At 43.2% G+C, this 22,928-nt stretch overlaps 1 protein-coding gene across 1 annotated transcript; it reads left to right on the top strand.

Moving 5' to 3' along the window:
- The first annotated feature begins 477 nt into the window (after positions 1–477).
- Positions 478–22,885, top strand: LOC140898226 (uncharacterized). The gene is made up of 7 exons (XM_073311754.1): positions 478–3,302; positions 3,389–3,481; positions 3,561–3,658; positions 3,738–3,849; positions 13,964–14,136; positions 17,099–17,200; positions 21,708–22,885. The coding sequence occupies exons 4-7, from the start codon at positions 3,797–3,799 to the stop codon at positions 22,730–22,732; spliced, it is 1,353 nt and encodes a 450-aa protein (XP_073167855.1). The 5' UTR covers positions 478–3,302; positions 3,389–3,481; positions 3,561–3,658; positions 3,738–3,796; the 3' UTR covers positions 22,733–22,885.
- The last annotated feature ends 43 nt before the right edge of the window (positions 22,886–22,928 follow it).

The following is a 22,928-nucleotide window of genomic DNA, read 5'->3' as shown; positions in this document are numbered from 1 at the left end:
CCCCCCCTCGCCCCAGCTCTGCTCCCGGCGGGGGTCTGCGAGTCCCAGAGCTGCTGCCCTCCTTGACTGCGCCCCTCCACCCAGGCTCTGCCCCCCTGAGCGCCTGCAGGAGCCGAGCCTGCGCCGGGAGAGCGGCCGCCCCGGGAACAGAGAAGTAAGAGTTGCACTTGCACCAAAATTTCAAATTGACCACCCGCCCCCAATAAACAAAACCAGGGTATTTGGAGGGGGGCGGGAGGGGCTGTGAGAAGGGGAGCACCTGGGTGGGGAGCTCTGAGGTTGAGGGAAAGGTGGGCAGTAATATTGTTATTAACAATAACCTTAGAAAAATGTTAATAGTCAGTGTTGTGGGAATGTGCCAGTGTAAAGCTGCGTGCAGGGTGTTTGTAGCCCTGTCAGTCCCAGGATATTGGAGAGACAAGGTGGGTGAGCTAATATCTTTTATTTGGTGAATAGAAGTTGGTCCAATAAAAGATACTCCTTCACCCACCTTGTCTCTAACCTGTAAACCTCATTGGTTAGAATCATTGCAGACATATCTCCTTAAATTCTATGATATGGCATTGGCATGAGGAATTTCTGAGACCAGTGCAAAAGAGTAACAATACTCATTTCAAAAGAATCCTTTACTTTTTTTGTTCTTAAAAAAAAAAGTGTCAGCACGAAGGATGTCACTGAAATGTATCAGAACAAAAATATTTAGCAGAGAGGAAAAGGCTGTGAAAGGGGGCTGCCACTTATGAGGTACAAAAAAATCAGCCCATCAAGGATGATCCTGAGTCCTTAAACTTGGACATCTGAGAGTGTGTATTGAGCACCGTCACAGATTTCCCGGAAAGCTACTTCAAAAACGGATGATCCTGGGAAAACCTTGCTATGAAAATAGAACATTCAATTAGAAATTTAAAATTTTCAGGAGATAAATGATCATTGATGTGGCTAATGAAGTATGAAAGCCTGTGCCTCAGTGTTAGCAGGATGGGAGAATTAGTTATAGAATTTTGGTTTATTTTTTTAGGTAAAAATGGGTGAGGTCATTTCAATATAATTGGAAGTGCAAAATGGTATTAACTGTTAAAGCAATGTATAAATATTTTAGACATGCATTCTTTGGGAGAGGTCACAGCCAATCAGTGGTTGCAGTTTCCGCTTGCAAACAAATTCCTCTACCCAGAGGGAAAAAAAAAAAGTAAACAAGTCCTTAACTTTATGGAGCGTGAGTGTTCTCATTGGTATCAATGTGTGTCTAGGCGGTAGTCAAATACATGCACCCATTTTTACCGACTTTGATGATTTTATCATGAGTGTGGCAATAGTTGTTGTTTTTTATTCTGAAAACAAAGCTTCTGGAATCAAGAGACTGCTTTTGAATCACAGAATAATAATAAGAGATTCTATCCGTCATGGTTGTGGAGGGAAAGAGAGCTTGAAAATATGAAGCTAGTGCCCCCTAAAGGCTCAGCATCAAAAAGATAAATAAAAAGAATCCCAAATGTAGTTTTTAAAAATCATAACTCTTCTGGGTTAAATTTGAATTCTTGAGGTTGTCAATATTATATGTGTATGTTTTAGCAAAAATTGCCTTTGAGAGGGATTTCATACAAGACAGTGGTACTCCTTTTGACCTGAGCAGGTGGTCAAAGTTCAGGGACTGAGGGCTGCTCCAGTTGGGAGGAGAACTTGACAGTGGACTCTGGGACCTTTATAGCTGTCTTATTTATTTACAGTGTCCTGTTTCCTTGAACCCAGGAGAGATAAAAAAAACTAATGAACAAAACCCCCAAACCAACCAAAACAGGAGATTGCTTCCTCTGCTCACAGCACTCAGTTCTGCCAGCCAGCTTATTCAGGCTGGTTTACATTTAACCTAAATGCAGGGAGGCTAAGTAGTTTAAAACCTTTACTCATCATATAACTTTTGAGAGGCTTCCATGACCCCTTTTTGCTTTATATCCCACCCCAGACTCCTATTTGGACATGCACACGTTTGACCTGGTGGCCATTTTGAAAAAAAAAATGGGTGCATCAGGACGAAATGTATAAATAGTGTGTGGGGGATTTTTTGTTTATTTACATTTAAAGCTGCTGTTAAGGTCATTTCAATAGTCCAGTAGCATCAATAAGTGTTAAGTCATTTTAAAATAATTTATGAAATAAAGCAGATTATCTCTGAGAGTGAGTTTGCTACGTGGAAAGGTGGCTGTAGAAAAACAGAGCAGGATAATATTCAGAAATAAGGGGGGGAAGAGAAAGACCAAGAGAATATAAAGTGGATTATCAAAAATGTGAGAGAGAGTTAGTTACATGGAAAGGGGAAAAAAGGCAGAAGGAGAGAGCAAAATAAAGTGGACAAAAAGAGAGAGTTGTAAAACAGCAAGAAAGGAAAATGTCGCTCTCTGACCAAATGGCAGGGAGAGAAAATGAAGACTATTATTACGAAGTGTGTGAGAGAGTGTTTAAAAAATCAAGAAAGAGAAAAGCACCTCACCCCAAGGGCAGTCACTAATCAAATGCCAGTAATTCCAGAACAGCAGCCTCAGACAAGCCATGGCTCGAGGCTGAGCAAATTAGAAGATATTCTTTAGACAAGTCATAGAATATTAAAATGAATGCATTCCCTGAACCAATTGTAATGTGCCACATTAATGGTGGGGCATGGCTATTCTCCATTGCACTGTTTAAGTCACTTTTGTTGAGCCAGTCAGGAATGGCCTCCTGAGGACTGAACATTTGGAAAACCCCAAGCAACGATTGTTTGACTGGTGTGTGTATAAAAAACCTACTTTTTTGCAAGGGAATTTAAACTGGGAACCTGTATGTTCCAATCATGGCCTTTTACAAGATGCCTTCAGATGCCAAGAAGCTTGAATTGCCTCTGGGGGCACCTGCATGTGTTCAGAAGAGACAGCCTGCCTAACCTTATTTCCCTGAAGAGGCATCACTGATACTGAACCCCACGTTCTATCCAGAAATCGAACTAAAGAACCAGGGAGACTCCATGGGGCCATCGCCTGTTGTAAATGAGGCAAAAGATGTAAAAGTACTTCAAGATAGAATGCAGAGGCATTTCTTGCTGGCTATGATGCAGGCAGAGTTAAGGTCCAAGGTGAGATGGCCTGTATTATTTTATAACAAATTGCTGCAAAATTATAAGAGGCTTAATGTGTTTATGCTTTTTGTAGGAAGGGGAGGAAGAAGAACCTGTATACATGGACTTGGCAGCCATGGTATCGTTGGATGATAGTGAGGCCGAGAGTCAGGCAGTAACTGATGATTACTGGTTAAATGGCAATATCATCATGGTAAAACAACTGGAAGTTTTTTCACAGCTTTTGAAAAAAAAATTACAGTTGTACTTTTAAAATGTGCTTATTGTTGTTTTTGACAGATAACTAAGCCAGAGTCATACAGGATTACATCCAGGGTACGTAGCGAGTTGCCATCAGAAGCAGAGCAGTCTGAGCCAGAATTGCAAGATGAGGTAAGACCCCTTATGGCATTTTACAAGAAATTCATGCAAAATTATAAGGGTTTAAATACATGTATATGTTTGTTCGTAGTAACCGGGATCATAGATGAGATGGAGAGACAGACAATGCCCAACAGCATGGCCATTAGGAATAATGACATTTCAGAAACAGAAGAGGGGATGATCTAGGTAGTACAATTTTTGCCTTTTTAATTTGTAAATTACTACAACAAAATTAAAAACCTATTATTTTCTCTGCTTTTGACAGATATCTTCAGCAGATTAGTTGGATAAAGAGAGCCAGCCTTCTGGAAGAATAAATCTGATATGCACATTCTGCTTTTGCAAAAAGGAAACTTACCAAAAAAAGCCGATACAAAGTAAGGGGGCTGACTGACTGAGTTGTAAAGAAGGTGTTATGACTGATATTGTTAGGGTTGTTGTAGACAAAGCCAATTACCACCACTTAAGGGTCAGCTCTTTGATAATTGTGAAGCCTGTGTGATAGATGAACCCACTCGCACAGCCATAATTGTATCCTTTGAGGGTGCACAGAAATGTTTCACCAGGTCAGATGCATTTCTTCTAAATTGAATATGGCATGGCTCTTAAATAGAATTATGGCCACAGGCTGAAAACTGAAGGAGCTTAACTTGACCACACAAACTGTAACTGCCATTGTTAAAATGATAAGGGAGATAGAAACTTCAGCAGATTGTCACTGGTGGCAGGCATTGGAAATAAGGTGCCAGTGAAAACTGGCCTGATGATATGTCAAAGGGTTGTTAAGAAAGGCTTATAAAACTTCTTACATGACAGAACTTCTCCCTAAGGGGTCAAAAAGAATACAACTGAATATTGATGAAGATGTACAAATTTGTTCTTTCAGAAACAAGAACACAACGGATGTTTATAGGTGCTACAAAACTAATCTTAAATAGAAAGATGTTACCAGCTGTGCATAGTTGCTTCACTTGACTGTATGTAACTCTGCTTTTAAGAATCTAATGGTAAAATATGATGCCTTGCTCTGTATTTTTTTGTTAATGTTTTCTTACATATACTTAAGTCATGGAGTCAGAAATGATGGGCTTGGTAAAGAGGCAAGGTGCGTGAGGTAATGTCTGTTATTGGGCCAACTTCTGTTGGTGAGAGAGACAAGCTTTTGAGATACACAGCTATTCCTCAGATCTGGAACACATACTCAGAATGTCACAGACTTGTAAAAGAAAATGTATTACTCTCCTAGGGAGGTTGGGAGTTTAGGAGGTATGATTTTCCCCCCCCACACACACATTCCCTTATTTCAGGCTGCTAACAAATGTGGTAAAACTCTGAGCAGAAAGCAGATTGCATCTTGGCTTGTAGACCAAGATACTCACATGCAGCACAAGCCAGCAAGAATCAAGTTTAAAAGAAATAAAATGGTTGTCTGATGTGGATGCACAATGCCAGGCTCATTTGATCATTGTGATTCCCAAATTGAACCTCAATGATAGTCATAAAGAAATGTTAACAGTGATAGATATTTTGTCTAAATAAAACTGGGTTGTAGCCTTAAATAGTGATGAAGGTGTTTTAAAGCTCTTTTCAGCCAAGGTTGGGTGCCTCAGAAATTTAAGAACTCTTTTCCTCATCTACTTTTAACAAAACTTTAAAGACTTTGTTAAAATAACAAGGTGTATGTGATATTTTTACCAATAAGAAAGTCAAGGTGAGGGTTTAAATGGAGAAGTTTAAAATCAAAGACGTGGAGGTATTTTAATGCCTATAGCACCTTTTCATACATCGATGTGTCCTGCAGGCCTTCAACTACTGTTACAACAGAAGTTATCAGAACTGATTGACATTACTCATACTAACTCATTCAGCCTGTCAGAAATGGTCTATGGGAATAGCTTTATAATAAAGGTGCCACACTCTCTTTTTCAGAAAAGAGATCCCATAAGGTTTCTAAATTAAAAGGAGCTTTTGAAAAGGGATATCCGCAAACCTTTACCAATTAAAATATTTGTGTCTGGTATTTCATCATAAGGGCAGCAAACTGTGTACACGTTAAAAGATTACAGAGAAGAGGAAGTTGTAGGCTCTGTTTGCCCTGAAGAATTACAAAAAGTAAACATTAGCCGGGCCTGTGTTTACAAAATAGAAAAGATTCTATCAAAAAAAGACGGGGGAGAGAAAAAGTATTTTCTGGTGAAATGGAAAGCTGGCCTGGAAAATTTAACAATTGGGTCAAAATGTCTCAAGTTCAAGACCTGTGATAAGGAGGAAACTGACTGAAGGTGGGTTTTATGTCATCTTACCTAGAAATGCATCTGTGGGGACCTTTCCTCAAAATACTACTTCCAGCTTTATACTTTAAATGTGATTTAATAGGCAATAGGTTTAAAACAAACAAAAGAAAGTACTTCATGCAATGCAGAGTCACCTGTGGAACTCATTGCCAGAGGATATTGTGAAGGCCAAGACTATAACCGCGTTCAAAAAAGAACTAGATAAGTTCATGGAGGATAGGTCCATTAATGACTGTTAGCCAGGAATGGGCGACAGGGGATGGATCACTTGATGATTGCCTGTTCTGTTCATTCCGTCTGGGGCACCTGGCACTGGCCACTCTCTGAAGACAGGATGCTGGGCTAGATGGACCATTGGTCTGATTGACCCAGTATGCTGTTCTTCTGGTAATTGGGATATTGGTTTATCAAAAATCCATTATGGTCACTTATGGGCCATAATTTCTTTTGCTTTACCATTTGTGATAGTCTGATAGTACCAGCCTTTTTTATATTGCTATTATTAAAACACCCAGCATTTATTAGAGAACATGAACAAAACTATTAACAGCGATCCCAAGAAAACAGAACTCAGTGACATTGATGAGGCCGTGACCAGAAGGACTTGGTTAAAAACAAATGAAGAAAAGTATTTTTTCCATACCTGGGATGGGGAGAGGGGGATTGGTGATAGGACTGGGAGTATTCTTGCATTATAGTCCCTCACCATGCTGACATTAGAGTGGTGGGGGGGGTTAATTCTTCATACATGTACATGGATACAGTGTAACAGCGGTTAGTGGGGGACTACTCTCTTCCGTCGCTGTGCTGTGTTGCTAGCCATGACAGCACCAACAAATTTATCACTATCACGGGTGACAAATCCTATTAAGTTTCCATGAGTAAGCAGCACATGAGAACCATCCCTACTGAAGTAAAGACAGAATGGACTAAACACGTTTCATTTTGTTTTGGGAAGGTGATTATTAAACTGCATGTACACCCCAGGAAAGTTGAAGGATGTTGACTACACAAAATTAGGGGGAATCCCTCTCTGTATAGGAACTATTACAAGGCTCAGGTTGGTTATGCCTTGCTGGGTTATCCTGGATTACCTGCTATGTATGAGGATGGTTTAGGAAGGATGTTTTACAGTCTTTTTAGAAAAACAGTAACAATTTTGAGAAAGAAATCAAAATCAGTAATCAGTAAGCCCTACATGAAAATAGCTGTTAAAATTACAACAATGATGTAGTAAATCGAGTATCTAGTGCTGTTATGAATGAAGTGAGCATGCACGTAAAACAAGAATGTTCTGGTCTTGCAGTGATAAGGAGAAAAAGAGTGGCATCAGGCCTTCCATTTACAGAGTCTCCCTGCCCTTTAAAAAAGAAAATAAAAGCTGTTAAAAGATGCTGCAGCCATAAGCCTAAAAGACTCCCTAAGAAGAGGAAGCTGAGCATCACCCATGGTAACAGGGATGTATTTTAAAACACAAAATGGCTTTCATTCATAGCAATTCTGAAGAATTGTCCCAAATCAGAACTGAATCTGTTTCAATTAGCCCTGCTCAAACCAGCGTTGAGAATAGCTTTTATGCCAAGGTGCCACCTTTGGCTGCCTTAACTGTGAATCCCCCTCTAGAATTTTTTAATTTTATTTTGAGGCCTGGGACTCATTACCTAGACCTCACAGCACATTGCTGTACCTGTGCCACAAGGTTCTGAAAGAACATGGGGCAGACGCTAACAAAGATGCCAGTGTCATCCTAACAAATTACCCCATCACCACCCTTAACCAGCTGGATGTCACTTTAGGTGTCTGTCTTATCAGCCAGAGCAACAATTGTTACTATTACAGAATCTTGATAGAATTTATTCTGAACTACAGCAATCATACCCTAGCATATCCTAGTTTCCACAGATAGGTTTCAGAGAGACACAGCAGGGGCCCACAATAGCACCGTTTTGGACAGTGTGGGTAACAGGTTTTATACTCAGGGCCGACCTAACAGCCATCAGCAGAAAGCTGGATTTGCTGGGACCTTTACACAGTGATTTGTTTTTTCAAAAAAAATTGCTGCTGAAGGACGTAGACTTGAAAATTAAACTTACATGTAGCAAAGAAACTTTTCCCCTGATGAGTGGGAATGCCACTCAGAATTATAAAGTGCACAATATTTCAGCGTCCTGTTTTGTGAAACAGGTGAAAGTTACTCAGAGGTTTGTTTGGGCCAGGCAGAGGCTGTAACAACCACCAATGCTAAGTACCCTGTGCACTGGGTGGGCATAGAATCATAGAATATCAGGGTTGGAAGGGACCCCAGAAGGTCATCTAGTCCAACCCGCTGCTCGAAGCAGGACCAATTCCCAGTTAAATCATCCCAGCCAGGGCTTTGTCAAGCCTGACCTTAAAAACCTCTAAGGAAGGAGATTCTACCACCTCCCTAGGTAACACATTCCAGTGTTTCACCACCCTCTTAGTGAAAAAGTTTTTCCTAATATCCAATCTAAACCTCCCCCACTGCAACTTGAGACCATTACTCCTCGTTCTGTCATCTGCTACCATTGTGAACAGTCTAGAGCCATCCTCTTTGGAACCCCCTTTCAGGTAGTTGAAAGCAGCTATCAAATCCCCCCTCATTCTTCTCTTCTGCAGGCTAAACAATCCCAGCTCCCTCAGCCTCTCCTCATAAGTCATGTGTTCCAGTCCCCTAATCATTTTTGTTGCCCTTCGCTGGACTCTCTCCAATTTATCCACATCCTTCTTGAAGTGTGGGGCCCAAAACTGGACACAGTACTCCAGATGAGGCCTCACCAATGTCGAATAGAGGGGAACGATCACGTCCCTCAATCTGCTCGCTATGCCCCTACTTATACATCCCAAAATGCCATTGGCCTTCTTGGCAACAAGGGCACACTGCTGACTCATATCCAGCTTCTCGTCCACTGTCACCCCTAGGTCCTTTTCCGCAGAACTGCTGCCTAGCCATTCGGTCCCTAGTCTGTAGCTGTGCATTGGGTTCTTCCGTCCTAAGTGCAGGACCCTGTACTTATCCTTATTGAACCTCATCAGATTTCTTTTGGCCCAATCCTCCAATTTGTCTAGGTCCTTCTGTATCCTATCCCTCCCCTCCAGCGTATCTACCACTCCTCCCAGTTTAGTATCATCCGCAAATTTGCTGAGAGTGCAATCCACACCATCCTCCAGATCATTGATGAAGGTGTTCAGCATTCTGACTGCAGTCATGTCAGTAACCAGGAAAACCTCTTTCGGGGGCAGTTACCAGTTCGTTATTGGCTTTATAGATCATGATGCCTTCAGTAGTAATTACTTTAACAGTGCTTTCAACTTTAAACATTATGACATTAATTTTGTGGCCTTATATGTGGATGGTGAGCAGGTGCAAGTTAAACCTCTACAAACTGATTCTGAGAAATGGAAATGCATGAGGGACAGTGTTTTCCCTGGGAATTGAAATTAGGGGTGTGTGTTCAAATTTACAGGGGGTGGGGGAAGGGTCAGGACCGATGAGGAGTGAGACCATGAGGGTGAAGGTGGGCTGTATGGCACCATAGTAAAAACTGAAAAATGTTTCATGACCATTTTATGAGATTTAACTCATGTTTTAAAATCATCACACAAATTAAAGTTGGCTACTCAAGCCTTCTATGAAGCACTAAGTCTACATCCTTCTTGGTTTTTTGTTATTATTTTGCACAACTCTGTTAATGAACTTCTTGAATGCAATGCATTCATCTTTGGTAGCTTCTCGTGTGTCCGGTACTTCCATTCCTTCCATTGATATGCTCATTAGTTCATTCACATGATCAGGCAGAAGGCGACTTCTTTCAAAACACAAAATTCTATTCAATGATTAAAAAAAACGCTCAACGGTAGCTGATGTGACTGAGAGTAGCAAGAGATAAATTCCTACTTCTTTCAGCCCAGGAAACATAGCATAAAGACCAGGTCGAGCCACTAGTGATGATAAAAAAGAAGTTGAAGTCAAATCTTTTTTCATTCATCGTATGATATTCCAGTCTGTGTTCAAATTCTCTATTCTGTCCTGAGCACATGGCAGCCTCATTGCTGGTAGTGCCTCACTCCACTCAACTGTCTGTGTTTTATAAGACAGGGATCTGTGAAAGCTACGTAGAGGTTGAGTAGAATCTAGAAGTCACTGTTGTAGATGTTTAAGAATCAAGTCTGTGTACTTTTTCAGTTGTCTTAACAAACACTTCTTGTCCTCTTCACTTAAGGATTCAATATAAATGCCTTCATTAGTCAACTTCTGGGCTGAAGTATTTGCTTCTTCCAGTACTTTTTCAAAGGATAGCTTTCTGATTGATCCAAATGTAGTTTCTGAACAAGCTTTGCTAGACAAAGGTCTACTACTGTTGTAGCAGATGCCTGGATGGCATTGTTTAATGACTCAAGTGGTTTCCAACAGTAGACTTAGAAGAGAGAGAATGGCAATAGTCTTCTCTGAACGTAGTAGCAAAAGTAATCCATCAGCCTCACTACTTAGATCCATCCCATCTTGGTAGATACTGTCCAAAGCCAGTAATAATGGCTGGAATAATTTTAAGACAACAGCCAAGTATCGCTCATGAGAAAGCCAGAGGTTTTTCCCAGGTTGGACTAATTTAAACTTCAGTCCCAGTGTCTCTTCTATATTTTCCAAGATATTCAGTCTTTTTGGACTCTTGCTGAAAAAAGAATATAATGAAGACATTAAATGTATAGCTTTTTTAATGTCTTTTGAAGAGTCTGCAGCTCGTACTAGCGCTAGTGGGAGTAGATGGCCTCTGCAGTGTCTAGGAGAGACTAGAGTTACACTTTTCTCTGAGCAAATGTGTCCACCATATCTTCCAGAGACGTTTGCAGCTCCATCAAATGCACAAGCAGCCATCTGTTTGGAGTCCAACTGACAAGCATTTAACTCTTCTAAGATGTGGGTTGTCACAGATGAAGCCAATCTGTCTTCTATAACTTGAACATCTAGAAATGCATCTCCTGGCCTGCCACTGACATCAAGATAACGTACACAATGACTTAATACTTGATGCCCATTTGCATCGGTGCATTCATCAGCCATGTATGCAAATTTTTTGAATGTGGTGAGAGAGTTCTTCACTTCTTTAACTGTTGAGTCTTTCACTGTTGCACCACATGTGTCTAGCCAGTCAGTTGAGTTTCTTGCAGAAAGATAGTGAGCATTTGCTGGTCTTGTTCAGAACCAGTGTTCAACTTCAGGATGAACAAGTGACAATGCACTTAACATTGGCCTCCAGTTTGTAATGTGCGGTATCTCTTGCCTAAATAGAAAGTATGATGCCACAGCCATGTTTGTTCACATGAACTCTGTTGTGTCTCCAGCATTCTTAACAGCCTCATTAACACTCACTGGTGTTGTCCTTGGTCAGTGGAGACTCAGAGGTCAGAGGTGCTTTCACATGAGTTCACCTCCCAGGTGGGGAGCAAGAAGGCACCTTGCTCGTTCCTCCAGCTGCTCACTGTTTGCTCTGGCCACTGTTTTTCATTGCGCCACCGTTCACTCCATCGCTCTGTTGCCAATGGCCCTGCGCTGTCATCTTCTGCTGCCACCTGCCACTGTGACCGCTGCGACTTGGTCTCTTGAGGTTCCACCCAGCTCTCAGTGATTTCAGCTGAGCTCTCAGTGGGGGAACCTCGCTGCTAGTGCAGATTAGGCCTGCCACAGAAACACTGTTCCACAGCAGGTCTAAGCATTTAGACCTGATTCTCAGTGATTTCAGCTGTAGTGGTCACTTAACACAACAAAAGACTATCTATGGAGCATAATCAGCTCTGTCTTTAAACAGTGGAGAGGGGCAGGTTTAATAGTACTTGTGACTCAGGCAGACCATCAAGCAAAACACCTGTCCCCACCCTCTCTCTCGATGTCCTCAGTCATCATAGAATCATAGAATATCAGGGTTGGAAGGGACCTCAGGAGGTCATCTAGTCCAACCCCCTGCTCAAAGCAGGACCAATCCCCAGAGGCTAAGTACAGTTCTACTGCCCTTTACTCATACAATAAGAATAAGAACATTTCTTTACCCCTGCATTCAAGTGATTTGTAACCCAACCGCAGCCAAAATCTATCACTTGGGCAACACAGCTCTGTTTGCTGGATACCGAGGTAGATTAGGTGTGAATGTAAATACAGTCTGGTCCTGAAGCCTTTCCCCCCAGCTCATCACTAGCTGTCAGGGAGAGCTCATTTAGTCTTTGCTTACAAATCATAATTTGAAATTATTAGGTTGGCCAACATCACCGAGATGAATGCACTGACATGGTCATAAAAGCAACAGCTGTATAAGGAAGCTAGTCTATGTTCATACTTTTCAAATCCATTATACTTTTTCAGATACACGTATTTTATCATACACTTTGTATGCTTTTAAAGTGTGTATTAATGTTTCAATTTCCATTCAGATTTCCAAACAATCACTAAATTGGCAACACTTGCATGTAATTAGTTCACAAAACTGACCCGGGGGGGGGGGGGGGGGAATTTGGGCGGGGGGGTAAATAGCCCTATGGGGGAGGTATAGGGAAATCCCTGATGAGGGAGTACTTGGATCTCATGCAGGCAACTGAGAAAGATGTAAAAGACTGAGCACACTTGATCGATTGTGGTGAATTTGCTCAGGCCTACATGCTATATGCCTGTAACCTGACCCCAGACCAGGAATGCACTGATCATTATTCTCTGATTGAATTTGACAGGTTTCAGAGTAACAGCCGTGTTAGTCTGTATTCGCAAAAAGAAAAGGAGTACTTGTGGCACCTTAGAGACTAACCAATTTATTTGAGCATGAGCTTTCGTGAGCTACAGCTCACTTCATCGGATGCATCCGATAAAATAATAAATAAATAATAATAAATAATAATTATTTATTATAATAAATTGGTTAGTCTCTAAGGTGCCACAAGTACTCCTTTTCTTTTTGATTGAATTTGGAAACCTGAGAGCAGCTTTGTTTTGTAGAGAGCACTGCCCTCTACAGTCAGTATGATAGTGTATGGGGTTTCTGATAAACCTTCTGATAAACCTTCTCAAGTTTAACACAGAAGGAACATCCTATCTGACTCTACTGGATTTTGAACACTGTGCAGTTAACACATATTTTATCATAGGATGCTTCTTTTTAGATATTTTCCCCGTGACCTGCTCCTAAAGGGATCTATGTCTGGAAGACCCTTGGGGCTTATTGTTAATACCTATACCCACAACTTACCCAGGGAACACTGTCTGGCCCCTCTACTACCCAAACATGGACCAGGCAAGTTTTTTGATTCCCCCAGATTTCCCCCAGTCAGTAACTTCCCTGTGTGGCAGCTCCTGGGATTGGCCAGCTGCAAGCTGTGGCCCTGGGGAGAGGCAGCAGCAAAACAGCTGAGAGCTGAAAGGAGAGTCCATGCTTTTGCTGCTGCCTCTCTCCAAGGGGCTAAAGCAGCAGCTGCTCCCTGCACCTCCCAGCCTGGGAGCTTCAGGGAGGGACCACTAAGAGTAAGGGTGGGGGGTTGTGCCTGGGGAGGCATGACTCAAGCTGTTGGGGGTGGGGTGGCAAACCTGTAAATGGTGCCCTTCCCACTATTAGTAGATACCAGTCGTCTATGCCTGTGGCTGTCATAGTATATATAATTTTAAAGAAATGTGGTAAAAGCTTACCTTCCGATCACAGTTTAAAATTGTACCCTGGTGATGTGCCAGACCATGACCACATGGTGGTGCGGGTTGTAAAAGGGGAAAATCAGGCATGTCCCAATTTTTTTAACATGTCTTTCTGGTCACCTTGAATTCACGTAATCTCTAGTCTCTGGGGTTAGTCTTGGTGGGAGGGGGCTGGGTCCATGGTATAATAAAGTGATGATATTCAGGCACCAGAGTAAGTGGACTGATTTCAGTAGCTCTGGGCACTCAGACCTGAACCTCAGTGTTGCAGGCTCAGCATTTTTGAAACTCTGGCCACTTTTCGAGAAAAGTGAATATGGATTTAAAATGCTATTGTTTGAATAAAGCTATTAAAAACATTTCCCCAGACTCACAGAGTCCAGAACATCTGCCTGCGGGGAAAGAACATGTGGGGAACAGGAGCGTGAAACGGACAAAATCCCCTTCCAAAACATCCCCAGTCACCCTTCTAACCCGGACAGGCTGCAGAATAACATCCACATTTTGCTTCAGGTTGTCTCATTCCCTTGAGAGACGGGGAAAGGAAATGGCTGGAGTGGAGTTGGTAACCTTTGAGGATGTGGCTGTGTATTTCACAAAGGAAGAGTGGGCTTTGCTGGACCTGGGTGAGAGAGCCCTGTACAGGGACGTCATGCAGGAGAATTATGAGACTGTGACCTCGCTGGGTAAGGATTCCTGTCTTCTTGGGTAAGAGAAGCTGTTGGGCAAGTGTCTCTGAAGCATCTGGGTTTACTTCTGTGCAGGGCTCTTCATTGGTCTCCCAGATTACAGGGGAATCAGCCCCTATAGTACCCAAATCCTGTGTGTGAGTGACTGTCCCCTCCACATCCCCTCTCATAGGACAGGAGTTTCAGGGCCATAATGATGCTGCTCTTCCCTTAACCAATGTTTTCAAGACAAAGTCACACTCTACTGACCGTTCCCAAGGCTAGTCACATCCTCTGGGGCCTCTGACCCATCTGCCATCTCAGAGATGGCCAAGTTTCTCATGACTCAGCTCTGCCTAAATCCCCAGTGGCCACATTTTCAAACACCCTTCACCTTCATCTTGCCCATGTTCTGCCTCAGCCAGCTGTGTTGGTGGGAGGCTTCAGATGTTCCTGACTCTTCTACCAATCATGAAGGGCATGGATGAGTGTCAGAGTGCTGCTGTTCATGCCTCATGGGCTACCACTCGTGCCAATGTGCTGAATCCCTGGAAGGAGGATGGTGTCTCTTGCTGGCCGTGGTTGGTCTCTGTGAAGTGCTGGTTTCTCAGAGTGAGAGGGGCTGCGTTGTGGGGCTGAATGAGGGTTTGTGAAGTGCTTTATGGTCTGGAAGTGTTCTGTGGTGTATGTCAGCAAAGTAGAAAAAGTGAGGAGAGCTGCTCTTGTGTTTCAGACACTACACTGGGACCTGGATTAAGTTCCAGGCTCTGCTATAGCCTCCCTGTCTGAGCTCTTGTAAATCACTCAGACTGTGGCTTTCTAAGGGACCCAGGGAGTTACACATCCAACCCTGTTGACTTGGGGGCCTGGGCTCTTTTAACAGTCCTAGGTTTATTCTCTCTGGTCTTCAGTTCCCCCTGTGTAAAATGGAGATAATAATCCACTGTCTATCTTTTCATTTTAGACTTTGGGACAGCGACTGTGTCTTACTATGTGAATGTCTGGTGCCTAGGAAGGGTGTCCCAGTGGTTGGGTTCTGGAATCAAAGAAAGGAGATCTGTCTTCTCCACCACAGTCCCACATTACGCTCTCATAAGCAAACTATGGAAATGTGGTCTAGATGGAATTGCTATAAAGCAGGTGCACAACTAGTTCAAAAACTTTACTCAAATAATAGTTGCCTACAGATTGCTGTTAAATGAGGAAGACATACTTTGTGGGGGTTCACAGTGATCTGTCCTGGGTCCAGTACTAGTCAATGTTTTCATTAATGACCTGATGGAGTCAAGTGGCGAGTATGCTAATAAAATTTGTGGAAGACACCAAGCTGGGAGGGGTTGCAAGGACAGGATTAGAAACCAAAACAGTCTTGACAAATTGCAGAAATTACCTGAAATGAGCAAGATTAAATTTAGTAAAGACAAGTGAAAAGTACTAATACACAATGAGAAATAACTGGCTAGGGAGTAGTACTGAGAAAATAATCTTGGCATGATAGTGAATCACAAATTGAATGTGAATCAACAATGTGATGCAGTTGAAAAAAAAGGCTAATGCCATTCTGGGGTGTATTAACAGGACTCTTGCATGTAAAACACTGGAGGTAATTGTCCCACTCAACTCAGCACTGATGACACTAGAGTACTGTGTTAACTAGTTTTGGGCACCACAATTTAAGAAAGATGTGGACAAATTGGAGTAAATCCAGAGCAGAGCATTGAAAATGATAAAAGGTTTAGAGAACATGACTTGTGAAGTCAGGTTTAAAAAAAATGGATGTGTCTAGTGTTGGAAAAAAGAAGACTGAGGGAGGACCTGATAACAATCTTCAAATATGATAAGAGTTGTTGTAATGAGGATGAGGATCCATTGTTCTCCATGTCCACTGAAGGTAGGATAAGAAATAATAGGCTTAATCTGCAGCAAGGGAGATTTAGGTCAGATATCAGGAAAACACTTTCCAACTATACGGATAGTTAAGCACTGGAACAGGTTAGTTAAGCACTGGAACAGCTTACTAATGGAGGCTAATGGAATCCCCATCATTGTAGGGTTTTAAGATAAGGTTGGACAAACACCTGTCAGGGATGGTCTAGGTATACTTGGTCCTGCCATAAGTTCAGAGGACTGGACTTAATTACTTCTCAAGTTTCCTTCCATCCCTACATTTCTATGATTCTGCAGTTTCAGGCCAGGTGGGAGAGAATGGCTACTCCACCTCCGGAGCTGGTTTCTCTGGGTCTGTGGTGTATGGAACAGGTTGAGGGGATGAGATCCAGCACCAGTCCTTTGATGTCTGCCAGATGGGCAGCTATGGGAGCAGAGCAGGTCTCATGGGTGATGGGGAAGGGCTGAGTGACCAACATGTGGATCTGCCCTAGTCCTAGTCTATCATGACTCATGAGAGGAGGTTCTTTGCTCTCTGCACTGCACTGGGGGCAGCTGTCTATTGATCTTCTTTCCAGGCCATGGGTGGTGTTTCCTCTGTTTATTTCTGAAGAACTTGCATTGGGGAAGCACCTAGAAGCCGCAGTCAGTGATCAGAGCCTTTCTGAGCCAGGTGGTACATGGACACATAGTGGAAGACAGCCCCTACCTCAAAAAGTTCACAGTCTATGTAACATCTTCCAATTGTGGCTTGCTTTGTGAAGGGATATGAGTTATGTGTGTGTGGCGGGGGGTGGGGGTGGGAATTGGCAGTGATTAAGCCTTTAGTTGTATCCCAGATACCTTCAGAGTGTAGCAACTCTCCTCAGGTCCCCATGGGAATAAGGCAGGGCCATTCCTTAGGTAGAATGGATAAACTGTTGCTGCAGAGCAGTGTGGCATGGGATCTTTTATGATTTATAGCCCAGTCCCTATAGGGTGGGAGGAGAGAGGAAGGAGCCTATCTCGGTGGGCTATTCAGATCCTCAGTTTGGAAGGAATAACAGTTTCATTTTAATAAACACGATCAGCACTTGTTTCCTTGCTCCCCAAGCAAAACCTGACATGATCTCCCGGCTGGAACGAGGGGAGGAGCCATGGGTCCCTGATCTCCAGGGCTACAAGGAAGGGGAGAGCCTGAGGAATGTCCACACAGGTGAGGATTCAGCTAAACTGACTAAGAGACCAATTATTGTATCCTCCTGCCAGGCATCACATCTGAATTTTCATCAAGCCTGTCTGACCCTTCAGCCCCTACCTTCCTCTATATTCAGAGGATGTGGAGGAAGAATGCGTCCCCTCCTCTCTCTCCTCTGGGGAGGGGTTTGGGAGGCTGTGACATTTTGGGGTTCAACCCAGACCATTAAGGAGTTATCTCACTGCCTGTCCTACAACTATGATGCCTTAAATGCTCTGCTACTGTGGCTCATAGCCCAAACACCAACAGCCAACAGACAATCCTGTAGGTCACAGCCTGGCTTCCGCTGTCCAGTTATTGTTTGCAAAGTGAAACCAACACCCCTGCAGTTCTGAATTCCCTGAAAACTGTCTCCTTGCAGTGCCCAGACTGCTCCTGGAATGCTCACAGAAGTTAAGTTTGTTGCTCCTTTAAAGAGGCAATATACTGCAGCTCATTAATTTCACTGGTGTTTGACAAACCCTCCTATCTCAATCCAAGCACTGAGCTGGTTTAGATAAAAAGTAAAAAAGTTTATTTGATTAAAGAGTTAGGATTGAAGTTAGTTCAAGTACAAGGGATAAAGATAGAAATTGTTACAAACAAACAAACTTAAAAATGTGCTTTCTAAGACTAAAGTTTAACTTCAGCAGTTTACAATTTTTATCTAAGCAGGTTTCTCACCTATATTCAGTTCCCAGAGACTTCAACCTCCTTTGTTGAAGGATCCACTTTTCCCAGATATATAAGAGCACTGGCCTTCGTATCTGCACAGGAATGGATAACTATGGGATTATATACCTTTTCTTTTTATAGTCCAGTAAACCTACAAAATTCCTTGAAAATTAAGCCCAGACAAAGTTCCTTTCCCTGCTGGGTCTGGATGCCATGCTGTCTTCTCTCCATCCCCAGCTGGTGATTTTTACAATGCAAATTATCTTCCTGCAACTTCCAATTCAAACGAATAGCTCATTGTATTTGGCCATAACTGGTTTGAAGTGTTGGCCTCTTTGTGTGGAGAAAACCTGCTCGTCAACTCCCTCTACATGCTCAGATTAAACATATTTTAGTCATATATTTCCAGTGCACATCTAGCATGTCCTTCGTGGTACATACATCACACAAGAATATTAATGATCAGCGAGTTGTTAATTTTCCAGTGCCATATTACATGACACCTTTTAGATACAGATTACAGTAGCTCCTCGCTTAACATTGTACTTATAGTCCTGAAAAATGTGACTTTAAGCAAAACGATGTTAAGTGAATTCAATTTCCCCATAAGAATTAATGTAAATAGGGGGGGCTAGGTTCCAGGGAAATGTTTTTTGCCAGACAAAAGACATTTTGTATATATTTACAGTATAAATTTAAACAAACAATTTAATACTGTACACAGCAATGATGACTGTAAAGCTTGGTTGAGATGGTCGAGTCAGAGGGTGGAAGAGGGTGGGATATTTCCCAGGGCAGGGCCGTCCTTAGGCATACACAGCATACGCGGTTGCGTAGGGCACCCAAAAATTTGGGGCACCCATGGGTCTTAGTGTACACCCTCCCGCCTCTTTCTATCCCTGTTCTGACCCTTCCTGCAGGCACCCACCACAGCTGGCTGCAGCATGAGTCTTCCTCCAGAAGGGATCTGTTAACTTAAAAGTGAAAAAGCCTTCCAGCCTGCCAGACCTATTAGCACAACACTGAAACTGTTCAGTGAAACTGTTCATTGAAACTGTTCAAAAAGCCATTCAAGTGGTAATTAAGCCATTTAATAGGCATTTGCCAACCCCCAGGTATATACTGTCAGTTTCTGAATTTACTGACAAAAACAGTTGTGCATTACTGCAATATTTACTCAGAATATATTAGTCTACAGAACCTTAGTTAAAAATTTGCTTTACAAATATTTCATTAGTGTGTTGCTGAAGATTGTAAAATCACATCTCTAAAAAATCCTTGCATAGATTTTTAGATGCACAATCTGAGTATTCATCTTTAGCCATAAATGCTTGGATCTTCAGACACATAGTTTTTTAAATAAATCCTTCAAAAGAGCACCCTTATCTAAAATATACATTTTAATTTTAATTACTATAGTGCAAAAAACTTGCTTCCAAAGTCTTCCTGTCCTTTCTGTCCATCGCTTTCTCCCTTCATGCCCCCGTTGAAGAGAGCCCTTAAAGGGACAACACCCTTTTCCTTCCAGATAGCTGGACAAACAAGTTTCCCTTTCTTTACTTCTGACTATTTGATGAACTAGTTTTAAGAGACCCTCCAGCAAAATAAGTACCTTAGTAAGATATAAAATGCTTTGTTATGCCTAAAATCTTTGGAAACATATTTTTTAAAGTTGGTGAAATTTCATAAACATGTCTATGGTTATGGAGATCACACAAAATAAATTAGTGTTCCCTTTTTCTAAAAGCAATGAACATTGTTATGAACACTCTAAACCCCTGTGACTGATTAATTTAAAATAATGTCTTTGTTTCAGTGAGTTAAATATGTAGTGATCTGGAATAATTATGAAGGCTTAAGACTACATTTAAAATATAAAATCAGCTTAGAAATAGTGATTAAGAAAATGTGAAACAGAGAAGAGCTGCATCATGTATTCCATAATATTTAATGTTGCATTCAGCAGGACAGCTGACTTGCCTTTATTACAAAGTTTTTGCAAATAAATCTCTGACAGACTTCAGGGTATATCAAAAAACCTGTGACTGACATTTTTTATTCTCAAATTTAGTGCTTTTAGTTAGGTACCTTCTGCATGTCGAGTCTTCACCATCTGGCTTGCAGTGGAAAACGTGTTCCATTTTCTTTAGAAAGAAATTGCAAAAGAGTGTTTTTTTCAAATGTCATTTGCTTCATTTGGGTTCAGGGATTTGTCTGGAAGGGGGTGAGCAGGGAAGGGGAGGGAAGAGAGGAGGGAGATAGTGGGGAGAGGGTGGTGCCTGGATGGAGTGGGGGCATGGCCTGGGGTGGAGTAGGGCTGGAGTATGGGCGGGGCCACAGGCAGAAGAGGTGGGCTGGGAAGCTAGCCTCCCCAAGCGGCAGCTTCACCCACTGCCCATGACAGCAGGTAAGAGCGGGTCAGCTCCTGCACGCCCAACACATGCTGCAGTCTCCTTAGGAAGGGACCGTATTCACAGAACTGAATGCACCAGCGCCGTGCATTCTGCGTGAGGGAGAGGGTACGGGGGTCTCTGCGGGGAACTGTGGCTCTCTGCTGCCATGAGGTGGGCCGGGCGGCTCCGTATCCTTTGCTGACTCGTCCCTACCCCCCCACTCCGGGCTACGAGCCCGGGCTGCCATCGGGCATAGGGGCACCAGTTTAATAAGACTGCACAGGGCCCCATAAATCCTAAGGACGGACCTGTCCCAGGGAATGCCTTGCTGCTAAATGATGAACTAGCACTCGGCTGAGCCCTCAAGGGTTAACACGTTGTTAATGTAGCCTCACACTCTACAAGGCAGCACAAATGGAGGGAGGAGACACAATAGACACGTAGCAGTGGCTGCAAACATTCCCTGTGGAAACTGAAGGTGATTATGAACCCACACTGTCCCACTGGAGCACACCACTCCCTCCACTTTCCAAAGTGCCGGGGGGTGCATGTGTGTGTGAGACAGAGACACACACCATGTGTGTGTATGTGTGTGTGTGAGAGAGAGAGCAAGAGAGAAATGTGTATTGCCCCTTTAAGTACGCTGACTCCACTCTAAGTACACTGCCTTTTTAAGTAGATCAGCAAGTTGAGACAGAAGTTGCCAGCAAGCTCCCTCCATCCTGAGCCCTGTCTCCTGCCCCTCCCCCCCCGCTCTGTGGAGATGAGGTACAGGAGCGGGGGGAGGGGGACACCCTGACATCAGCACCCCTCTTCCCCCCCACCCCCTGCACAGCAAGCAGGAGGCTCCTGGGAGCAGCTCCAAGGCAGAGGGCAGAAGCAGCACACCGCAGTGGGGGCAGGGACACCTGAACTGCCTGGCAATTGATAGCCTGCTGGGTGGCTGCAGCATAGGGAACTTAGGGGAGCTGATAGGGGCGCTGTCTGCTCACCCTGGTTCCAAGCCCCCCCCAGCTCGCTCCAACGGGCTGCTCTTCCTGCAAGCAGTGGACAAAGCTGGCAGCTGCCAAACAACGTTATACGGAAGCATCACACAACTTTAAATGAGCATGTTCCCAAATAGATCAGTGATGTAACAATGAAATAACATTAACCAGGATAACGTTAAGTGATAACAATAGTGAGTTGTTGTCCACTGAGATGGCCAGGCCAGCTGAAACTCACTGCTACAGGAAGCCCCTAGCCTTCTGGCATTGAGTTGCTCTTAGGATCACAGGGAGTTAGTAGGATTCAGCTGCTGATATTTTAATCTCCCTAGCAATTATTTGGTTTTGATCCCCTTTCCTGTTCCCCTTACTGTCGTTCCCTTCCCCCCAGCACTGAGACTGCTTCCTGTCTGGATTCTCTCTCTATTTCAGAAGGTGATGGCATGATGAGTGAGAATGAGGAAGAGAATCCTCAGCAAGAAGGTCCTGAGCAAGTGGATCTACATGGGATGGTATCCGGAAGAGCTGAAAAGGACGTTTCCCAGAGTCCTGAGGAGCCAGACTTCTGTGAGAGCCAGCACAGGCCAGAGAGGCAGCAAGAAAACCACTCAGGGGAGAGATGGGCTAAATCCAGTCACAGAAGCAGATGGGTCAAGAAAATCAAAGAAACTGTTGAACAGAGAAACCCCACTATAGAGAGACCCTACACTTGTGGTGATTGTGGGAAAAGCTTCCCTTGGAAATCAGTCCTTATTATTCACCAGAGAATCCACACAGGAGAGAGACCTTATAAGTGTCTGCACTGTGGGAAAAGCTTCAGACAGAGTTCAGCCCTTATTACACATCATACAATTCACACAGGAGAGAAGCCCTATAATTGCCCTGACTGTGGGAAAAGCTTCAACTGCAGTTCAACCCTTATTCAACATCACAGAATCCACACGGGAGAGAAACCCTACAAATGCAGTGAGTGCGGGAAAAGATTCAGTGTGAGCTCTCACCTTCTGTCACATCAGAGAACCCACACAGGAGAGAGACCCTTTGAATGCTCCAAGTGCAGGAGGAGTTTCAGTCAAAGTTCACAGCTTCTATCACATCAAAGAACCCACACGGGAGAGAGACCCTATGAGTGCCCTGTGTGTGGGAAAAACTTCAGTAGGAGCTCAACTCTTATTACTCACCAGAGAATCCACACAGGAGAGAAACCCTACAAATGCAATGAGTGTGGGAAAAGCTTCAGTGTGAGCTCACACCTGCTATCACATCAGAGAACCCACACAGGAGAGAGACCTTACGAATGCCTCCAGTGCGGGAAAAGCTTCAGTCAGAGCTCACACCTTATTAGACATCAGAGAATCCACACAGGAGAGAAACCCTATAATTGCCCCAGCTGCGGGAAACGCTTCAGTCACAACTCATCCCTTATTAAACATCAGAGAATCCACACAGGAAAGTAATGATATAACTACCCCAACTGTGGGAAAAGCTTCAGAATGCAGATTTCACTAATCACCAGAGAATCAACATAGGGGGAGACACTGCAAATGCAGTGAGTGTGGGAAAAGCTTCAGTCAAAGCTCACAACATCTATCCCATCAGAGAACCCATACAAAAGAGAGACCCTATGAATGCCCTGAGTGCAGGAAAAGCTTC

Source organism: Lepidochelys kempii, chromosome 14, assembly GCF_965140265.1.
Source record: "Lepidochelys kempii isolate rLepKem1 chromosome 14, rLepKem1.hap2, whole genome shotgun sequence".
Lineage (NCBI taxonomy): Eukaryota > Metazoa > Chordata > Testudines > Cheloniidae > Lepidochelys > Lepidochelys kempii.
Note: the sequence above shows the minus strand (reverse complement) of the source record. Positions and strands in the feature narration are given on the sequence as shown.